Genomic DNA, 17,439 nt, shown 5'->3' with positions numbered 1-17,439 from the left:
TTGACCTCAATCACACTGATTTACATACTGAAGAGCTCTATCAAGTACTAGGAACGCGACTCTGGTGTACCTATTATAAATACCATATTATATATACCATATTATAAATACTGATTCTAGGAATTCATCTTAGTTATTATGTGTTCAAAAAATATGCCCGACTGCTTTGGAGCTATCATCGAAAAGTTCTTCTTCCTTTCATGAAGCTCTAGTTGTTTAGGTTTTATTACCCCTTCAATAAGCATTTTTTGACTTGGAACGACCGAAATAATAAAAAAATGTAGCTCATCGCTGTACAGTTTAAATTATTACAAATTATTTATATAGTTAAGTGAAGCAAATTTGCACGAAATATTTTTGCTCACAAAATGTTGTCATCCAAGTGTTATAAGATGGTTATAACACAAAAGCAATATAGTTTACCATCTCACCAAAAACAGCTCTTTACGTAATACAATTATATCGCAAAGAGGAGCGAAAGCTTTGACAGCTGCTTTTCAAGATCAAATTACTTTTTTTTCTCATTTTATATGAACGAAAAATGATAGATATAAGATAACACATATTGTAATTTTATCATAATATTATTTTCATCATTTTATTTTGCACGCCTCATAAGCGAAGCGTTGAGGTGGGTACTACTGTCACTTCGCGCAAAACATCTGATTTTTCAAACTTAAAATGTCTTTATGTATCATACATTGCACTTGTAAGATAATACATACACACACATATTAAGAAAAAACACTATTTTTAACGTTCATGATATTTTTGATGTCATTTTTGTTATTTAAACTAGTTAAAAAACAGTTAAAAAAGTTCTGTCTTGGACGTCCGTGTGTCTGTATGTGCGGATCCTTTTTCTTGTTAACACGATAGCGACCGAAATACTTTACTAATCGAGTCTTTTTTTTTCTCTTACGCTTGAGTATGCTCAGGAATAGAACCCTTTCATTTTTCAGGGTCTGATTCGATGTGGTTTAATTGTTATTAAATAAACAAAAATAATAATTAATAAATATTTATTGAAAAAAAAATTATGAGGCGTGCACTTTTGGATTTTCCAAATTATTTTTATTATTACTGTTAGTTTGGTATAGATAAAATCCTATCACTGCTTATTGTGAATGTGATGTGTATACCCAATGTTTACCTTTATATATATTTTAATTCTGTACGTGCTCTTTTTCATGGCTAAAAGCAGTCTTGCAGAGCTGGCTATACCATGATATCGTAAAATCCGTGCATGCGATGCCGAGGACAGAAATCTGCGCGATTAATGCAGCAAATATACTTGATTCGTGAGAAATAATAATTTATGTTTAAATCTTTTCACAAAATATCGAGTCATACCCACAGTCGTTATACTTAAAATTAAGTAGTTAAGATTCCGTTCTTGATGCACACAATAGCACAAAGTTTAAACAGTACATTCTATATCAGTATAATATACGTATAGACAACCTATATGTACAAACGCAAAGTTGCTGCACTCATCTCTGTTTCATCTTCATCATTTCGACATAAAACTCCATTTAAAGCGAAACTTTGGTATATCATACCCATACCCTAGCTCTATTTAATTGCAGTGTTTACATATTTTGTTTTCCAAAAAGTTTCTTAATCTATGATTTTACATAATGCTCTCAGGTCACGTTAAAATATAATATGTACATATCAATGTACATTCTATGCTCTTAGTGCATAGGTAATCTAGTATCACAAATATCTGAGGTGATGGATAAATAATCGACTATTTCCTATTAGGTGCCACCAAGGGTGCCACAGTATTACAATATTATTTATACATTAGTCGAAACTTGTAAAATATATTCATTTACCGTAATTACTGCGTACTGTAGGCACAGACAATATGACTAATGTGTTATTTTTACTTCACCTTAACGAGAATTTAATTACTCAGTGACCTTTCATCGCCTTTATGGCTATCCAAGTAAACAATACCCTCCCTTTTATAACAACAAAGTTTTGCTTAATTATTGGGTGAATATCTGATGTTTATCTATAGTCCATTTTTAATTTTATGGTGCTTTGTTAGATGTTATTTATATGTGAAATTAATACATATAAATATTTAATGTGAATGCACAGTGTGAATGTTACAATGTGGTTACTATATTCTCTTCAAAGAGGTTGACCTATGTTCATATAACTTTTTTTTTCTTTTGGCTATTGCAAAAATGACAATTGTGCCATTTCAATAGTTCAAAATGGCTAAATGAATAAAAATAATATAAAAATTTTAAAGTGTTAAAAATCTAATAAAAATATAACGAGCCAATGGTAAGTTGAGAGTATTTTATTTTTGGTGTAAAACGGATATTGTGAAGGAACCAGGAACAAACAGGATTTTGTTGTACTTCTGTCAAAGATACTGACTGTCGATGCAAGTGTGACTTCAAGAGTGCATAATATTATTTCAATATTTCCCTCACACGTTATAAACATTGAATATCATCGATTTATCTTTGTAGGTTTTAGTGTAAAATGCACAAGCTGCCACAAGATATCGTCGATTGTGTAGTTGGCATAATGGACGATGGACCTGAGCCTATGAAGAATTTTAAACCCGTACAGGTAATACCTTAATGTTATGTAACGTTACAAATCAGAAATATCATGGAAGAAAACATAATATTCTGTTAGAGAAGAGAATTAATAAATCTCTCTAATCGAATACAGAATCGTTTTTACAATCTGAAATATTTTAATTTCTGTCAAAGTTTGAATATACCTTTTATTTGCCTTAGTAAGCCGATATTAAATGTGGGTGCTCTATGTGATTTTCTGAATACGTAATACCCTATATATATAAAAATGAATCGCAAAATGTGTTGGTAAGCGCATAACTCGAGAACGGCTGAACCGATTTCGATAATTTTTTTTTATTATATTCCTTGAAGTACGAGGATGGTTCTTATGTAGAGAAAACGTAAACATGTACCACGGGCGAAGCCGGTCTGACCGCTAGTACCCTATAAAAACTGCTACCAATTATTTATTAGCAAATTATAAAAGCCCTAAAGAAAGCACACGGTAATTCTTCAATTAGCTATATTTATAAAACTCTACCTATTTTGCACTGACTTAGTTAACGGTTTTATCCATAAGAAAATAAAAAATGGCCTGGAGAAATTCTGGGCGAACCACCAAGCGCAATACGAGGAACGAGGCAGAAGCAGTGGGAGTCGTGTGAACCGTGTGCACCGACACAATGCTGCTTATCCCAAGCTGATTGATGAACTGGACAGGCGTCGGTCGATGACGAAGGTAATAAAAAATAAACTCTAATTTTATGCAGACAAGATAGTTTTAACTTTTAAGGGTACAAAGTGTTTGCAATAACGTTCGGCTTGTTTCTTTGGAGTTCTTTTAAAGCTAAGAGAATTAATGTGTCTAGGATAATAATTAATGAATACTAGCTTTCCACCCGCAGCTTCGCCCGTGCAGTCAAAGAGAAACCCGCATAGTTCCCGTTCCCGTGGGATTTCCGGGATAAAACCTATCCTATTTCCCGGGATAAAAAATAGCCTATGTCCTTTTTCGGATATCAAAATATCTCTATACCAAATTTCATTCAAATTGGTTCAGTAGTTAAGGCGTGATTGAGTAATAGACAGACAGACAGAGTTACTTTCGCATTTATAATATTAGTATGGATTTAAATGGCTTATGTAAATTCGAGGTTTTAGTACCGTTTTAAGACCGTTTCAAAGCTATATCATTTAATAGTATATTATGTATGTTTTTATAGTTATCTGCGTTTAGTAGTCGAAAATTATAAAAATATCATATAATGACAATCTTAAAGAACTACTATGTTAAACTTTATAAGTATATAGATTTTTTGAAGGTTTTCAATAATTGTTAATTTGATCCAGATAACTGCTCTAAAGAAAAAAGATAAGTTCCGAAGAGATCCAACTTTCAATGGTTGCGCAAAATTTAAAAGGAACAAGTACAGGCGCCGTGGCCGCGCTAAGTCCAAAGCAAAACCGAAGTCACGCACACACCGCGTCTCGTCAAGAACAAAAATAAGTAAACCACATTCCAAAGGGAATTATCGCAATAGGTTTGCATCGCATTTTGTGACAACGGGATGTCAGTGCGCGTACGTATTGGTGAAAGATAAAAAATTGGGCACAGATTACGCGGGAATTTTCAATATGGAATCCAAATTGAATGTCAATATGTCAAAAGTAATAACTGATGCGAATATCATTTCGAAGGCGGCAAAAGCACCGAGTTCTAATGCGTCGAAGACACAGGCTAAATCTGTTAATTCGTCGAAATATCCTGATACCAGTGTAGCGTCTATGAGTACATATCATAGTTACGCTACACTGGATCAAGAGCCAATGGTTTAAAAGTTTATGTTTTGTAATGGTAACGTCTTTGTTTCTAAATTATGTGGCATATAAGTAAATTATTTGCAATTGATTTTATTTTTTTATTATTATTCCTAAACCTCTATCTCTTCTGAAAGATATGTATAAATTTTTAAAGAGTATAATATCATGGACAACCTAACTACCTAAATAACCACAGAATCTGTAATGTTAATCTGTGGCACAGTTTAACATTACATACCTCATATTCATGTACCAATAACCTAGCTCCTGAAGATAGTACGGGCAAAATAATTTATATAATTTCTAAATGTGTGCTGGAGGAATGATATGATTGTGCGTTTTTTATGTTTGAAACGAACCCTTAATATGTATATTATGTACAGTAGAAACTGTATAAAAGTCGATTTACTTTATCATATAAGTTAAGCAAAGTTTTACCTTATAAAACTTTGTTCTTCGGGTTATGCTCAAGTTGATATTATCAAGAAAGTTTTAACTTTTGACGTTAATCTTTTATTTTACTACATGATGAAATTATTATGTTCATTTTGAATAATATATAGGTACTGCTATTTATGCTATGCTGATTTAAAATTCACGACTTTAAAAAAAAATGTGTGCTTGTACTAGTGTACACACGTAAGAAGTGAAACTTATTTATGACCTTATTTTTTACTATATGCAACTTTACAGAAATACGTCGAATCACGCGTGGTAGGGATAAGAAAAAGATGGCACGTAACGGAAAAATGTCACGCGTAAGGAAAAAATGTTACAATAATTTGTTTTCCAACCCCGATAAAGAAGTTTCACTTCAAAAAATATTAAAAAAAATACATGCTTATCATCTTTAAAAAAATGTAGGTAGCTATCTTGTTCAATAAAACAACCATCTTTCGCGACATCTTACCTATATCTTTTGCGTTTTGCATTCGCCATAGTCCTTTATGTATTCTGTAACACTACTTTATCATGTTCTGATTTGGAAGAAGTGTGTTTGTCTACAAAATAATTATCTACGTTGTAAATAACTCATTACCCACGCTATATTATGTAATACCCCGGTGTGTGTACTAAAGAATTAACTCACTATCGAGCAGGGTTGCCACCGTTTTATAGATCGAATAAGGCAATAGAAAACACATACAAGACATAAAAAAGGTAAACATACAACATAAGGTATGTTTACCTTTTTTATGCCTACCTTTTTTCACACAGAAAGAGCATGCATGTTGTGATGCATGACTCGGTACTTAGCCCACGTAATCAATTTAACATAACTTACATTAAGAAACAAACAATGTAGATTTTATATTACGAATGTTTTTAATTATTTTTAAGATTTAGAAAGTAGGTAATTTAATTCATAAACTAAGTATACCTATAGAAACGTACGCAACAACTACCACGTACCTACGCAACTTATGCATAAAGCTTATCAACTCAAAAGTTTTTCTCAACATCTTATAAATGTTTTTCTCTCTATTCAATTTATAAAGCTTGTCAAAGATTAATTAAATTTCAAAGAATTATTAATCATTTCAATACCGCCCACATTCTCTGTATAGATGAGAGAGATTTATAACGCGTACTCAGATTTTCTTTAAATAACTTTTCTTGCCGAAATGTTACTATAGTTGTAAGAATATCAGGATTGCTGGAGTAGTCGATTGTATAAATGAATTTAAATATTCTTTCATGTCTCTATCACTATAAAATAATATTACGATTGACAGCCCTATCATGAAGCCGTCTGACACGAAGAATTACTTCGCTGAGCACTTAGAAACAGCCCGCACTGGGTTAATACTGCTATAGTGGCAATAGCGTAACTAGCATAAACTAGTAAATGTTTCATATTCTTTCTGAAAAGCCTTTGAGACTGTCATGTACCCACAGAACAATAAAAACAAATAGAAGTGCGATAATGTCATAATTAGTATGAAAACCAGTGTCGCCAAACCCACACATTTAAACCGATAGTTATACAGTACACTACAAGTAAACTATGCCTTTGATTGGACAGCTTAATTTGAGTAAAAACTGACTTAGGTTATAAATTCAGCATTTCAATATGTACCCTAACGCACCATGTTACGGTTTATTTTAGTATAACATCTCTAGGTATATTAGCTGTTTTGTTTCTCATTGCACAGAAATTCCAAATTCGAAAAACATTCAGCTACTCCACAACAGAGGGCGTTAGTTTTCGATAGATATAACTTTGAACCTCAACACATAGAGATAAGGTTGAAATTTGTGTCACTCAACATTAATGACATTAACTTGATATTTATCTGATGCTATGCCCTGAGGGATGTCAGCCTTGTTATCGATATCGAGATATCGATAATTCACAAATAAATATTTTTTGTGTATTTTTTTTATTTCTATTATACGAGTATAGTATAATGTGTCACATTTTGGAGTATGTTTATTACTACTAAGTACGTCTTTTTATATTATAATTATTAAATAAAAAACGGAATAGAATAGTATTAATCTATATTTACAAAATACAAACAGAAAATATGCATTATTTTAAATCTTGGAACTGCCGTAGGTTTGCTGTATCGATGGCCTTTGTTAGACTGCTTAGTGCTGTTCGGCATTCAGTTAACTCGTCACGTTGCATTTATCCATTTCTCTTTTAAATTAGCCTCTTTGGGAAATCTGTAAATAAATTGGACTAATGAAAGCTAAGGAAAAATAAAATAAAATTTAATATTTATAATGTTTGTCTTTTCTAAAGTATCGATACTGTCGATATGCGCCACAAGCATCACTAAAGCGACATTCGTTTGTTTATTGCAATAATATTCCAGAAATTCTTGTTTGTTGTTCAATCTATAATAGTACTAATTTCTTACGGATTAAGGTTCATTTTGACTAGATATTTGTATACAATTTTGACAAATTACAAGCGAAGATATAACATAAAATATTATATGTAAAATAAATAAAAATAAGACTTACCTACCGATGGTATGAAATGCCTCCATTGCTGATATTATTTCGTCTGCTATCATTTTTGCACTCTTATACCGAACAACACGTCCTAATTAATGAATAAATACGGAAAAAAGGTTTGACAGCTGACAACCGACTCGAATATTTTTCTGCGCACAAATGAGAGCAAGTTAGGTGATCTTACCTTACAAGTGACACGTGGGCCACGCCCACATCACACTTCTATCTACTTTACTGTTCTGTGCATGTACCTATAGCTTGAACAGATAATGTAAGCGCTACATAAAGTTATGGTTTGTACAATAGTATTAAATTATCAGTGGTATGTACAGCTAAAGGTGAGAAAGCATTTTGTTTAATACAAATACCCTGTGCAAATACCCATCAATCCATACCTACTTATATATTATGTTCCTACTTCAGGGACAGGCCTTCTATGAGGGTTCAGGCCACGTTGTATTTATTACATTTTTTAAAATAAAAAACATAGTCTTATCCAAAACTCAATAGTGTTATCATAATAATTGTAGGTAATGACAGAAGTTATGCTCGACAATAAAATACAAAGCTAATGGTACACGCATTACGCGCGTATGCGTGCTAATAATCTCACGGCTTTCGAGTTTAATGCGTGGTTGTTAATAAAACTAGACTACCATGAATACAATGTAATTGTATAATGCTAAAATAGATTGATGTATAGCGATTTAGAAAAGCCACAATACTGTAATTGAGTACAATCTTTGCTAAAAATGACGATTTTCTTGTTAACTTAGACTGTAAAAAAAAGTGTGTGCCGAGCACACGTGTCAGAAGTGAAAGTTTTTGACAAGATTCAAAGATGCCAAAATCGTCGCATTACTCCATGACGTGACGGTATAGCCATGACGCAACCTTGAAATTTTATTCTCAACGTGCCTAAAGAGGTTTCACTTCAATAAGTATTATGACTTACTTATTGAAGTGAAACTTCGTAACGTTACAGTAGTCAGTACTCAGTAGACACGACTAATCTGATCGGTTTGAATTGAAATAGCTGCAAAATATCTTCACTGTACTTTTCTCAACCCACGTTATTTTACAAAACAATCACTTATGAAACCCTTTTCATAGTTACTTAAATGTATGAATAGTCTCCAACGTTGTTTATTGTTCTGTGTTTGGCCTAAATAAAGGCAGTTTAGAGGGTGAATGGTTGATATTGTTTAATGAGTCACCCCAATTGTTAAGGTGTTTTCTTTTCATTCGTGGGCGGTACTGCAGGTAAAATGGCGGTATGAGTTTTCAGATTTTTCAATCTCTGCCTATTTCATTTGATGTAATTTTCTTGAGGTGCATTAAATAATTGTAAAATTTGTTGCTTTTATTGCGTTCATTCAATTATTTGATAAGCATGAAATGTTATTACTAATAGTATATTAAGTGGAATGTACGTACATCTATAACAGCTAATCATGGAAGAAATATGAAGAAAGAAATGTATGCACCGAAGGCATCCATGTTTCTGTGTGTAATAAACCTATTTAGGTAAATAATATGAAACAAATACGCGTTCATAATTTGGCTGAGTTCCAACAATATATTATAAACAGTTTCATTTGAATAAATTTCTATCATGAAAGAATTATTTAGAAGTGAATTAAAATGGAAATTCAGTTTACAACAGTTCAGACGTTACCTTTGACATTTCAGAGTTCTCAACACTTTGTAAACTACCTTTCACTCAATTCTGTTCCTGACGTAGCCTCTGGGAATTTACACGTTCTGGTTTTACTGGAATAATCCTATTAAGCATATTCTTATAATATATTTGAATACAATTTTTGTCACTTAAAATGGTAAGCTAAGAAATATTCAAATTGAGTAAGAATAAAAGCGGGCATCATTTATCTTACTTAAGATGTTATCAAGAACGGTTCAACGATTTTATTACTTTTTGAGACATACTCCTAAAGACCTAATGTGAGATTTATTAGATGTTTTAACGACATAATATAAGAAGAAATGTAATTTTCATAAGTCTGATTAAAGCAAGTAAAATAAATTAGAAATTCTTTAACAAAAATAAACGAATGCCTGCACATAAAATAACTAATTTAAACTCTCGTTACATTTCGAAGCGATGGCTATAAAACTATCTGCAATTAACACACGAGAGTAACCCATTCCTAAACTCAAATATTTTAACGAGTGTAGTATGTAAAATTTTACGTTTCTCCCGTAGTAGAAATTTCGTAGCCTCGTAGCTTCGTAGCATACGTAGTACGTGTCTACACTGTCTATGTTTGCTAACGAAACCTTTGTTTATTTTCATGTACGCCGCTTTGTGTATTCAACTTATTCTTTTGTTAGCATTGATGCTAACGTACTTACATAATATATTATACTTTCATAAATATTGTGTTTAAAATTAAGTACATTGAAACACTCGATTAAGTTTATAAGTAATAAGTCAATATTCAAGACATGCTTATAAAATTGAATATGTAATGATTTCATTTTATTATTTTTTAAAATTTTGTAACCGCAAGGCGCAATAAATTGTCTTTTAAATAAAAATAAATTTGTCATAATATTATGAACTCATTATGATCTATACAGCAATTTTCTGTTGTCTTTCTAAAAAAATATACAACGATCAACGATACTATTGATATTCGATAACGCCGGAATTGACATTGAGGAAATACTGTGCGAGTGAGTCCTAAACATGTCTTTACAAGGGATTAGTAGTACTAATAGGTAACATAGATATAGTAACTATTCGTATAGAGGCAGTGAATTTTAAGTAGTTAGTAGAAATTTACTTTACAAGCTGTATTTTGATATTGACACAAGTACATTATCTTTGTTCACGGAATGTTCATTATTTCCATAACGCACTTAAAAATATTACTATGAAAGAAATCAAATTGTGAGAACTACACCAAATTTAATTGGTACCTCACTGAAGGCACCAGCTTACAAATAAAAATAATAATAAGAATCAGATCAACCAATCAGAGGTGGTATTTCTCTAACTCCTCCTCTTTTTAAATCGATTTAAAAGAAGAATTAGGGGTGCAAAGAGCGTGAATATTGTACAAGTTCAATCGTCTTCATTTCTTCGAAACTATAAAAGTCTACTGCGCACTGCAGATACCAATATGTGACATGAATATTATAATCAGAATTTCAGGCTCAAGCAAGCAAGCTCTTGCTTTATATTTTATTCGTGAATTTTCGAGCTATAAATGCAATACGAAATGTTCAATGAAAATATCTTAAAACTGACATATCTTTGGTTTAGTTCCGAATTGCATATCTAGTTTTGCGGCTTATTACTGAGCGTATTCGAGTAAGTTTTGGGTTAGTGCTTGTTAGAGAATATTTAAATAAAATATGTACTGCAGATATATGGTATTCAGTATCCACTCGAATTTCTAAAAGAAACATTTCTATAGACTTTGATATTAACGAAATTGCTTTGAGGTTGTTTATCATATAGTTTTATACATTATCTAAAAACAAAATAATCTAGGTATGTATGTTGTTTTTTAGTTAAAATGAGAAGATTTTTTTAGGCATGCCGGCTTATGTAAAATATATACGGTAATTTAAGTTTATAAACAACATGTATCTATTTATTGTAGTATTGTTATCATATACGGCACGGTGTAGCTTGAATCATCCTTTAAACTTAACGTCAATGTAACGTGTCGAGATCGTTATGGATTGGTCCAAGCAACTCCTCCCCCTTTACCTAGAGAGCAGTGAACTTGCCAAATATCAGACACGTGGATGCATGCAGATTACGTAATCGTATATTCACCTCGTGGTTTTCCCTGACACTAATCTCCCAAATTGTTCAATTCAAAAGCCATTATTTAGTACATTAGTACATTTAAGCTAAACCATATATATATTAATGGCCAATGGGCATCTGTAGTGGTAAATTAGGAATGAGTCATCTACGCTCGAGCTACGCTTTCTGCTACGAACTGCGGTTTTTCACCATGTTGGATCGTATATGCACAGTGTGTGTATGTGTGTTAATGTTGTTACCTAGTGAGCAGCAGCGTGGCCAGTAGATAGAAGACGGATGGATGCACGCCGCACTCGCAGTCGCCCTGCGGCGTGGCGGTCTGGGCCTCCATATCGGCTCCCAGCTTGTGGTAGGCGATGTAGGCGCGCGCCGGACTGCCGTGGGAAGCAATTTTCGTAGTCTTATGTCGACCCCGGCAATACTAAATCCGTTCATCTGGTCGCTGGGACCATGCCTCTCTTCCTGTGTATAATCATACAGCTGTAGTGGGAATATACATTTATGATCTTTATAATATAATCTATATAAATAAAAAGAAATAAAGATGGGTCGCCAAACGTATTGCGAAGCGTAAAACTCGAGAACGGTGCAATTAATGCGGCTATTTTTTTTGTTAAGGCTCATGAGGCAATTGGCCAATTTAATGGTCAGTCAAAATGAAACTTAAATAATATTATATATCTTTGGGACATATATGAATATTAAGTGAAAGAAATAATAAATTATAGGTATCTATGAAATTAACGTTTCAAGGTGTTCATAATTTGTAGTTATCGCGACTATATTACCTTATACGGACGTTATACCGTTTTGTGTAGTTATTACACGTTAAAGATACAATATTATCCGTTACACTTTATTTAAATAATAAACTTTGTATAAAACTAATTGAATATTTAAATAAATAAGGATGCATAAATTAAGGTATCGATGAATTCTAAGGGACAATAATTATTATTAGATGAAATAAAAAAATCGTAGATGCATCATCGAGATAGAATGTACTACGTACTAGAGAGGCGATCGCTACTATACTCTCTTTAACACGAGCTAGAGGTAAGAATCACAAGTCTCTTTAGTCTGTGTCGGACTGTGCCCCCCGCTTGCCGCGTCAACACGTGTTATTGCTCTGTTCAAAATGCCTTCGTGTTTGCTTAGATATTGTTTTAACAGTTCCCATAATACAAACAAAGCCCGAGGAGTGACTTTTCACCAGTAAGTTTCCTTATTATGAGTAAGTCATGCATTTTACTAATATTGTTATCATTTTGCGAAAAATCACCACGCGTTCTGCGTTTCGTGCCATTTTTCATAGACTAACAGCACAGACGTGACACTATCGATGAGTCTGTTAAAAAAATGTAACTGGATTTTTTTAACTATGTATATACAATATCAACTAGGAAAGATTACCGTGGTGTAGTACCTAAATATTTATACTTTTACCCGACTACGCAAAGTAAAACGGTAGGTTATATTAAGTAATATTTATTTATTAACCTATTTTTATTTATTAAAAAATTTGTTCCAATTTTCCAAGTTGTTCCAATAGGATTTATAAATTACTAGCGACCCGCCCCGGCTTCGCACGGGTGCAATGCTGATACTAAATACACTACAGAATATAAAAACATAGCGGCCCGGCCGGCCGGTACCGCCGCAAACGGTACGCCCCGCAATTTTTAAATCTGTAATATCTTCGAAAATATTCACTTAAATCATACGGTGTAAAGGGCCATATAGATCTATATTAAATGAACAATGTATTCAAGGTATTTAATTGGTTAAGGATTAATGCTGTATTGGTTAAAATCGCTTCGAAAATTAGCCATTATTTGTAGTAAAAAGTAAATGACAAAAAAAAGTTATTGTGGGTTATCCATAAGAGATAGACATACCTATGCCATCGCGGACTTTTCTGTAGACCTTTTCAATGTGTTCAATACTTATTACATTATTTTGATAAAACTCGTAGGCTTCAGCCTACGTTTGCAATGTAAGCGGATAAAATGTAATTATTTACGACATCATATTAGAAACCTCAAAAATAACAGTACTTCTCCACTATTTAATGGATGTTATTATACATATAAACCTTCCTCTTGAATCACTCTATCTATTAAAAAAAACCGCATCAAAATCCGTTGCGTAGTTTCAAAGATTTAAGCGTACAAAGGGACATAGGGACATAGGGAAATAGGGACAGAGAATGCGACTTTGTTTTATACTATGTAGTGATTATGCACAACAATTACAAATAAACACAACATTCACAGAAACTAATACAGTAAAAGTTCCTTAATCGCGCTTCCTTTATTCGTGTTTTCACTATTCGCGGATTAAAAAAATGCGACCCAATTTCTATATTCACGACTAAAATTTTTTTTTATTCGCGGATTTAATAAGTACATACATAATAATAAAATTATTCCAATAGGTATCTTACCCAATATCCTTGTCAAATGGACTAATAAGAAAGTAAAATAGATCTTATAACAAGTTTGCCTAAAGTACATAATATTATGTTCTTAAATGATATCGCCGAGGCCTTTGACACAAGCCGCCTTTGTCGCAAGCCACCTCTGCAGCGATTGATGTTTTTGAGAATGTAAATAAACAGAATGGAAGCAACCTTATAACTCAATAAATAAAGTATATTTTTAAATGTAGTTCCGTTTATAGTAAAGTTACAAAAATTGTGATCGAGTAAGGGGGCGTCCATAAATTACGTGAGGTGTTTTTTAAAATTTTCTGCACCTCCCTCCCCCCCTGGTGAGATGTCGTGAGAATTTATTCAACCCCTCCCCCATCCTCGAATCTCGCGTGAGATTTTTCAAAATGTGAGTTTCTTATACGTAAACGCCATCAACATTGAATCATCGTATCCATTTAAATTACATCATGAAGCAAAAACTGATAAAACTATTGATTACTACACAAAACGACAAAAGCTTAATAAATTGATATTATTTAAAGGAAATTAAAATACATAGTTTAATATAAAATCCTCGTTTTATTAATTCCCTAGTATCAGTACCACCAGATAGTACCGAGTAAACAGATTGCACAATGTGTCGCATCTGCACGCATTGCTTAATCTTTGAACTTGAAGCCACGCCTCGCTCGTTCCACACGTACCCCACCACATCGGCCGCGCGCAATGTTTTTGTTTGGAATAACCCCTCTAGTAATATATCTCGATGAGATGCATAGCTCATAAATAACTTTGGTAAATATTTTCTCACCCCAAATAATTCTTTGAGGGAAAACCCCGTTTGTTTTGAACACAAAATACCCTCCCTACGGTTGTAATTAGGTCGCCTTGTGTGCAGAAGGTAGTTTTAATTGCCTAATTAAAGTAATCGTTATTTATAAAAATATAAAGCACCCTCCTACAAAATGTTGTATAGGGTCCTTATGCAGATACATTATTTAGATTTGTTGGCATTCTAAGTAGATACTTTGCTTTGCCAAAGCCTGTGAAAATAATTTACCGTTTACTTGTACACAGCTAGATAATTTAGGACTTCCAACTGCCAGACAAAATACAAATCTCCGTGATAATAAGGTGATGATCAAATAAAATCAGATGTGATAAAACATATTTCATAAAAACAAAGATAAGAGTTTGCCGTAACTTTAATCTCATTAGAGTTCAATGTCTCCTACATAAAACAAAATTACAGTCGGATTTATATTGTGCGTTCCAGATATATATATAGCCAACTACTACCTCAAACCATTAATTTTCTTTCTAATCAAAATGATACATTTTATCTCATTATATCGTATCATATCGTGACGAATATCGGATAATAGCTACAAATCGTACTTACCCCTTTCACGCGATTCCACTCCTTATTATTTGGGATAATGCGCGAATTTCCGTCACATTTTCCTGTAAAAAGTTTTTCTGGTTCTTTCAATACCCGTGATTGCGTGTGGAGGGTTTGTTGATTGTTCACTCGCGATGTCACCGGACGCAGAGAGCGAACCTCTCCAGCGGAGAATTACAAACAGACTGACGGGGTTGGAAAAACGAGAAAATAAAACGGCACGTAGTGTTGGGCGGGGGAAACTCAAACGTCGATTCTTTTTTTATTTCTTCTCTTTTTAGACTAGTGAAAGCGTTCACACGTGTGGGAGTTATAATGCAACTGTTATTGGTGTCGGTACTTAACAATTTTTATACGATCGGTATGAACATTTGTTCTTTACATTTATTTATTATCCGTAATAGATAAACTATATAAGGACCTAAATAATAATGAAGTAGTCGTATTGAAAAATAAAATATTGATAAGAGGCGATAATATCTGCGCTCGGTGTAAGCTTATATTAGTTACTAGATTTCCACCCGCGGCTTCGCCCGCGTTTTCAAAGGAAAACCCGCATAGTTCCCGTTCCCGTGGGATTTCCGGGATAAAACCTATCCTATGTGTTAATCCAAGTTACCTTCTATATGTGTGCTAAATTTCATTGTAATCGGTTCAGTAGTTTTTACGTGAAAGAGTAACAAACATCCATACATCCATACATCCATACTTACAAACTTTCGCCTTTATAATAGTATTAAGATTGTTAGTATTGGATGTTAAAATTTACATGCCCCACGTACAAATCTTAATATTACGTACCTATAATACCTATCGATATTCGATACTAGTATGTCCTAATGGAGCAACTCTACGGCAATATTGGGCGGACAATCGCTACAGCTAGGGCGGGGGAAAAGTCGATAGCTACTTCATGCCATTATACGATGCACGATGCACGGTGCACCATAATTAATTACAAATAGAATTTTATCGAAAATCCAATTCAATTCCAGCAATTGTCAACGCTGAATCGAATTCCAATATCGAAGTTTGTACACGTTTTTAGGTACCAATGATGTTCTCTTTTTGTACGATAGTCGAATACATAATTAGACACTATAGACATTCGAATAGAGATCGGGTTCCCGCGCTTACGTATAAATTTTATCGAATGTAAATAATTCGTTCTTTGTTTCATTACATTCACTAATATCCCTTTAAAAATTGATTTTATTTAAGTTTTATCGCTAGTATGCAATATACTTAGATGAAAATATAATAGTTGGTTTTTAGGGTTCCGTACCTCAAAAGGAAAAAACGGAACCCTTATAGGATCACTTTGTTGTCCGTCTGTCCGTCCGTCCGTCCGTCCGTCTGTCAAGACCCTTTTTCTCAGGAACGCGTGGAGGTATGAAGCTGAAATTTATATCAATTACTCAGGTCTACTGTCCCTTAAAGCTGTGAAAAAATCAAACTTCTAAGACAACGCAATCAAAAGATACAGCCGTTTATGCCGCAAATTTTCGACACTTGCAAGGGAATCAAAACCTACAGGGTGCTTCCCGTGAACTCAGAATCTTGAAATTTGGAACGAAGCAACGTCTTATAGCATAGATAAAGGAAAAATTACGAAAACCATAAATTTTTAGTTACATCACATAATATATTTTTTTTTAATAATTTTAAACTTACTACCCATTTCCTCATAAACGCTTAGAGGTATTAAATTGAAATTCATACTAAATACTCGGGTCTATAATACCTTTAAGCTGTAACAAAATCAAACTTCTATGTCAACGCAATCAAAAGAAACAGCAATTTTAGCTGCATATTTTGAAACTCGCAAGTACTCGCAAGGGAATCAAAACCTAAAGGGTACTTCCAGTCGACCTAGAATCTTGAAATTTGGCATGAAGCAACGTTTTATAGCACACATAAAGGAAAAATTCCGAAAACCTTAAATTTTTAGTTACATTACAAAATATATATTTATTTTTTAATAAATATAAACTTATTACTTTTTTCCTCATGAACGCTATCAAGTTGAAATTCATATCAAATACTTAGATCTAATTGCCATTAACCCGTGAAAAAAAACATTGCAGGTTTGTACGGAACCCTCGGTGCGCGAGTCCGACTCGCACTTGGCCGGTTTTTTTTCTGTTTGTCTATTTTGTCTGTTTGAATGTGCGTCGCAGGTAAAATTCATTTTGCCGATAGTGACAAAATTCTTAGGTACAGTGATAGACAAAATATTAAGGTTCAACTTAGATACTACGTACATTTAATATCTTTATGTAAATTGTTTAGGGGCATTTTAGGGGTGGTTATCCTTACAATGTTCATGTAACCGGAAAAAAAAATTCGCCAATATGCATTAAATAAATGACACGTCATATGGATAGATCTTTAAAAATGAAACAGAGGTAGGTATTAAGAATTTAAGGCTCTAAATAAGTTTTTTTTAATAAGT

The 17,439-nt window shown here is 33.1% G+C and overlaps 2 protein-coding genes and 1 long non-coding RNA gene across 3 annotated transcripts in view; 1 reads left to right on the top strand and 2 right to left on the bottom strand.

Moving 5' to 3' along the window:
• Positions 1-15,337, bottom strand: part of LOC149906678 (uncharacterized) — a 37,970-nt gene extending 22,633 nt beyond the window's left edge. The window contains exons 1-2 of the mRNA XM_090104872.1: positions 14,985-15,337; positions 11,388-11,610 (exon numbers count right to left, since the gene is read on the bottom strand). Coding sequence (XP_089960998.1) covers positions 11,388-11,479 — 92 coding nt within the window. The 5' untranslated portion in view covers positions 11,480-11,610; positions 14,985-15,337. The remainder of the gene's footprint in view (positions 1-11,387; positions 11,611-14,984) is intronic.
• LOC149906680 (uncharacterized) lies at positions 2,509-4,388 on the top strand. The gene is made up of 3 exons (XM_090104437.1): positions 2,509-2,598; positions 3,133-3,291; positions 3,903-4,388. The coding sequence occupies exons 1-3, from the start codon at positions 2,509-2,511 to the stop codon at positions 4,386-4,388; spliced, it is 735 nt and encodes a 244-aa protein (XP_089960563.1).
• LOC149906679 (uncharacterized) lies at positions 6,862-7,592 on the bottom strand. Its single transcript, XR_016456990.1, has 2 exons — positions 7,354-7,592; positions 6,862-7,046 (listed from the first exon to the last, which is right to left on the bottom strand). It is a non-coding gene; the product is annotated as an uncharacterized LOC149906679 (long non-coding RNA).
• Positions 15,338-17,439: the final 2,102 nt, after the last annotated feature.

This window comes from Colias eurytheme, chromosome 8 (assembly GCF_061535395.1).
Source record: "Colias eurytheme isolate Ceu_HAF_F1 chromosome 8, ilColEury1 Martin Lab GWU primary, whole genome shotgun sequence".
NCBI lineage: Eukaryota > Metazoa > Arthropoda > Insecta > Lepidoptera > Pieridae > Colias > Colias eurytheme.
This window is presented reverse-complemented; position numbering and strand designations above follow the sequence as displayed.

What these genes read in the sequence shown, in the direction of transcription:
- LOC149906680 (XM_090104437.1), top strand. Translation starts at nt 2,509, where the DNA reads ATGCACAAGCTGCCACAAGATATCGTCGATTGTGTAGTTGGCATAATG. An exon ending in AGAATTTTAAACCCGTACAG is followed by an intron (nt 2,599 to 3,132) that starts GTAATACCTTAA and finishes TTTATCCATAAG; the next exon opens with AAAATAAAAAATGGCCTGGA. An exon ending in GGCGTCGGTCGATGACGAAG is followed by an intron (nt 3,292 to 3,902) that starts GTAATAAAAAAT and finishes AATTTGATCCAG; the next exon opens with ATAACTGCTCTAAAGAAAAA.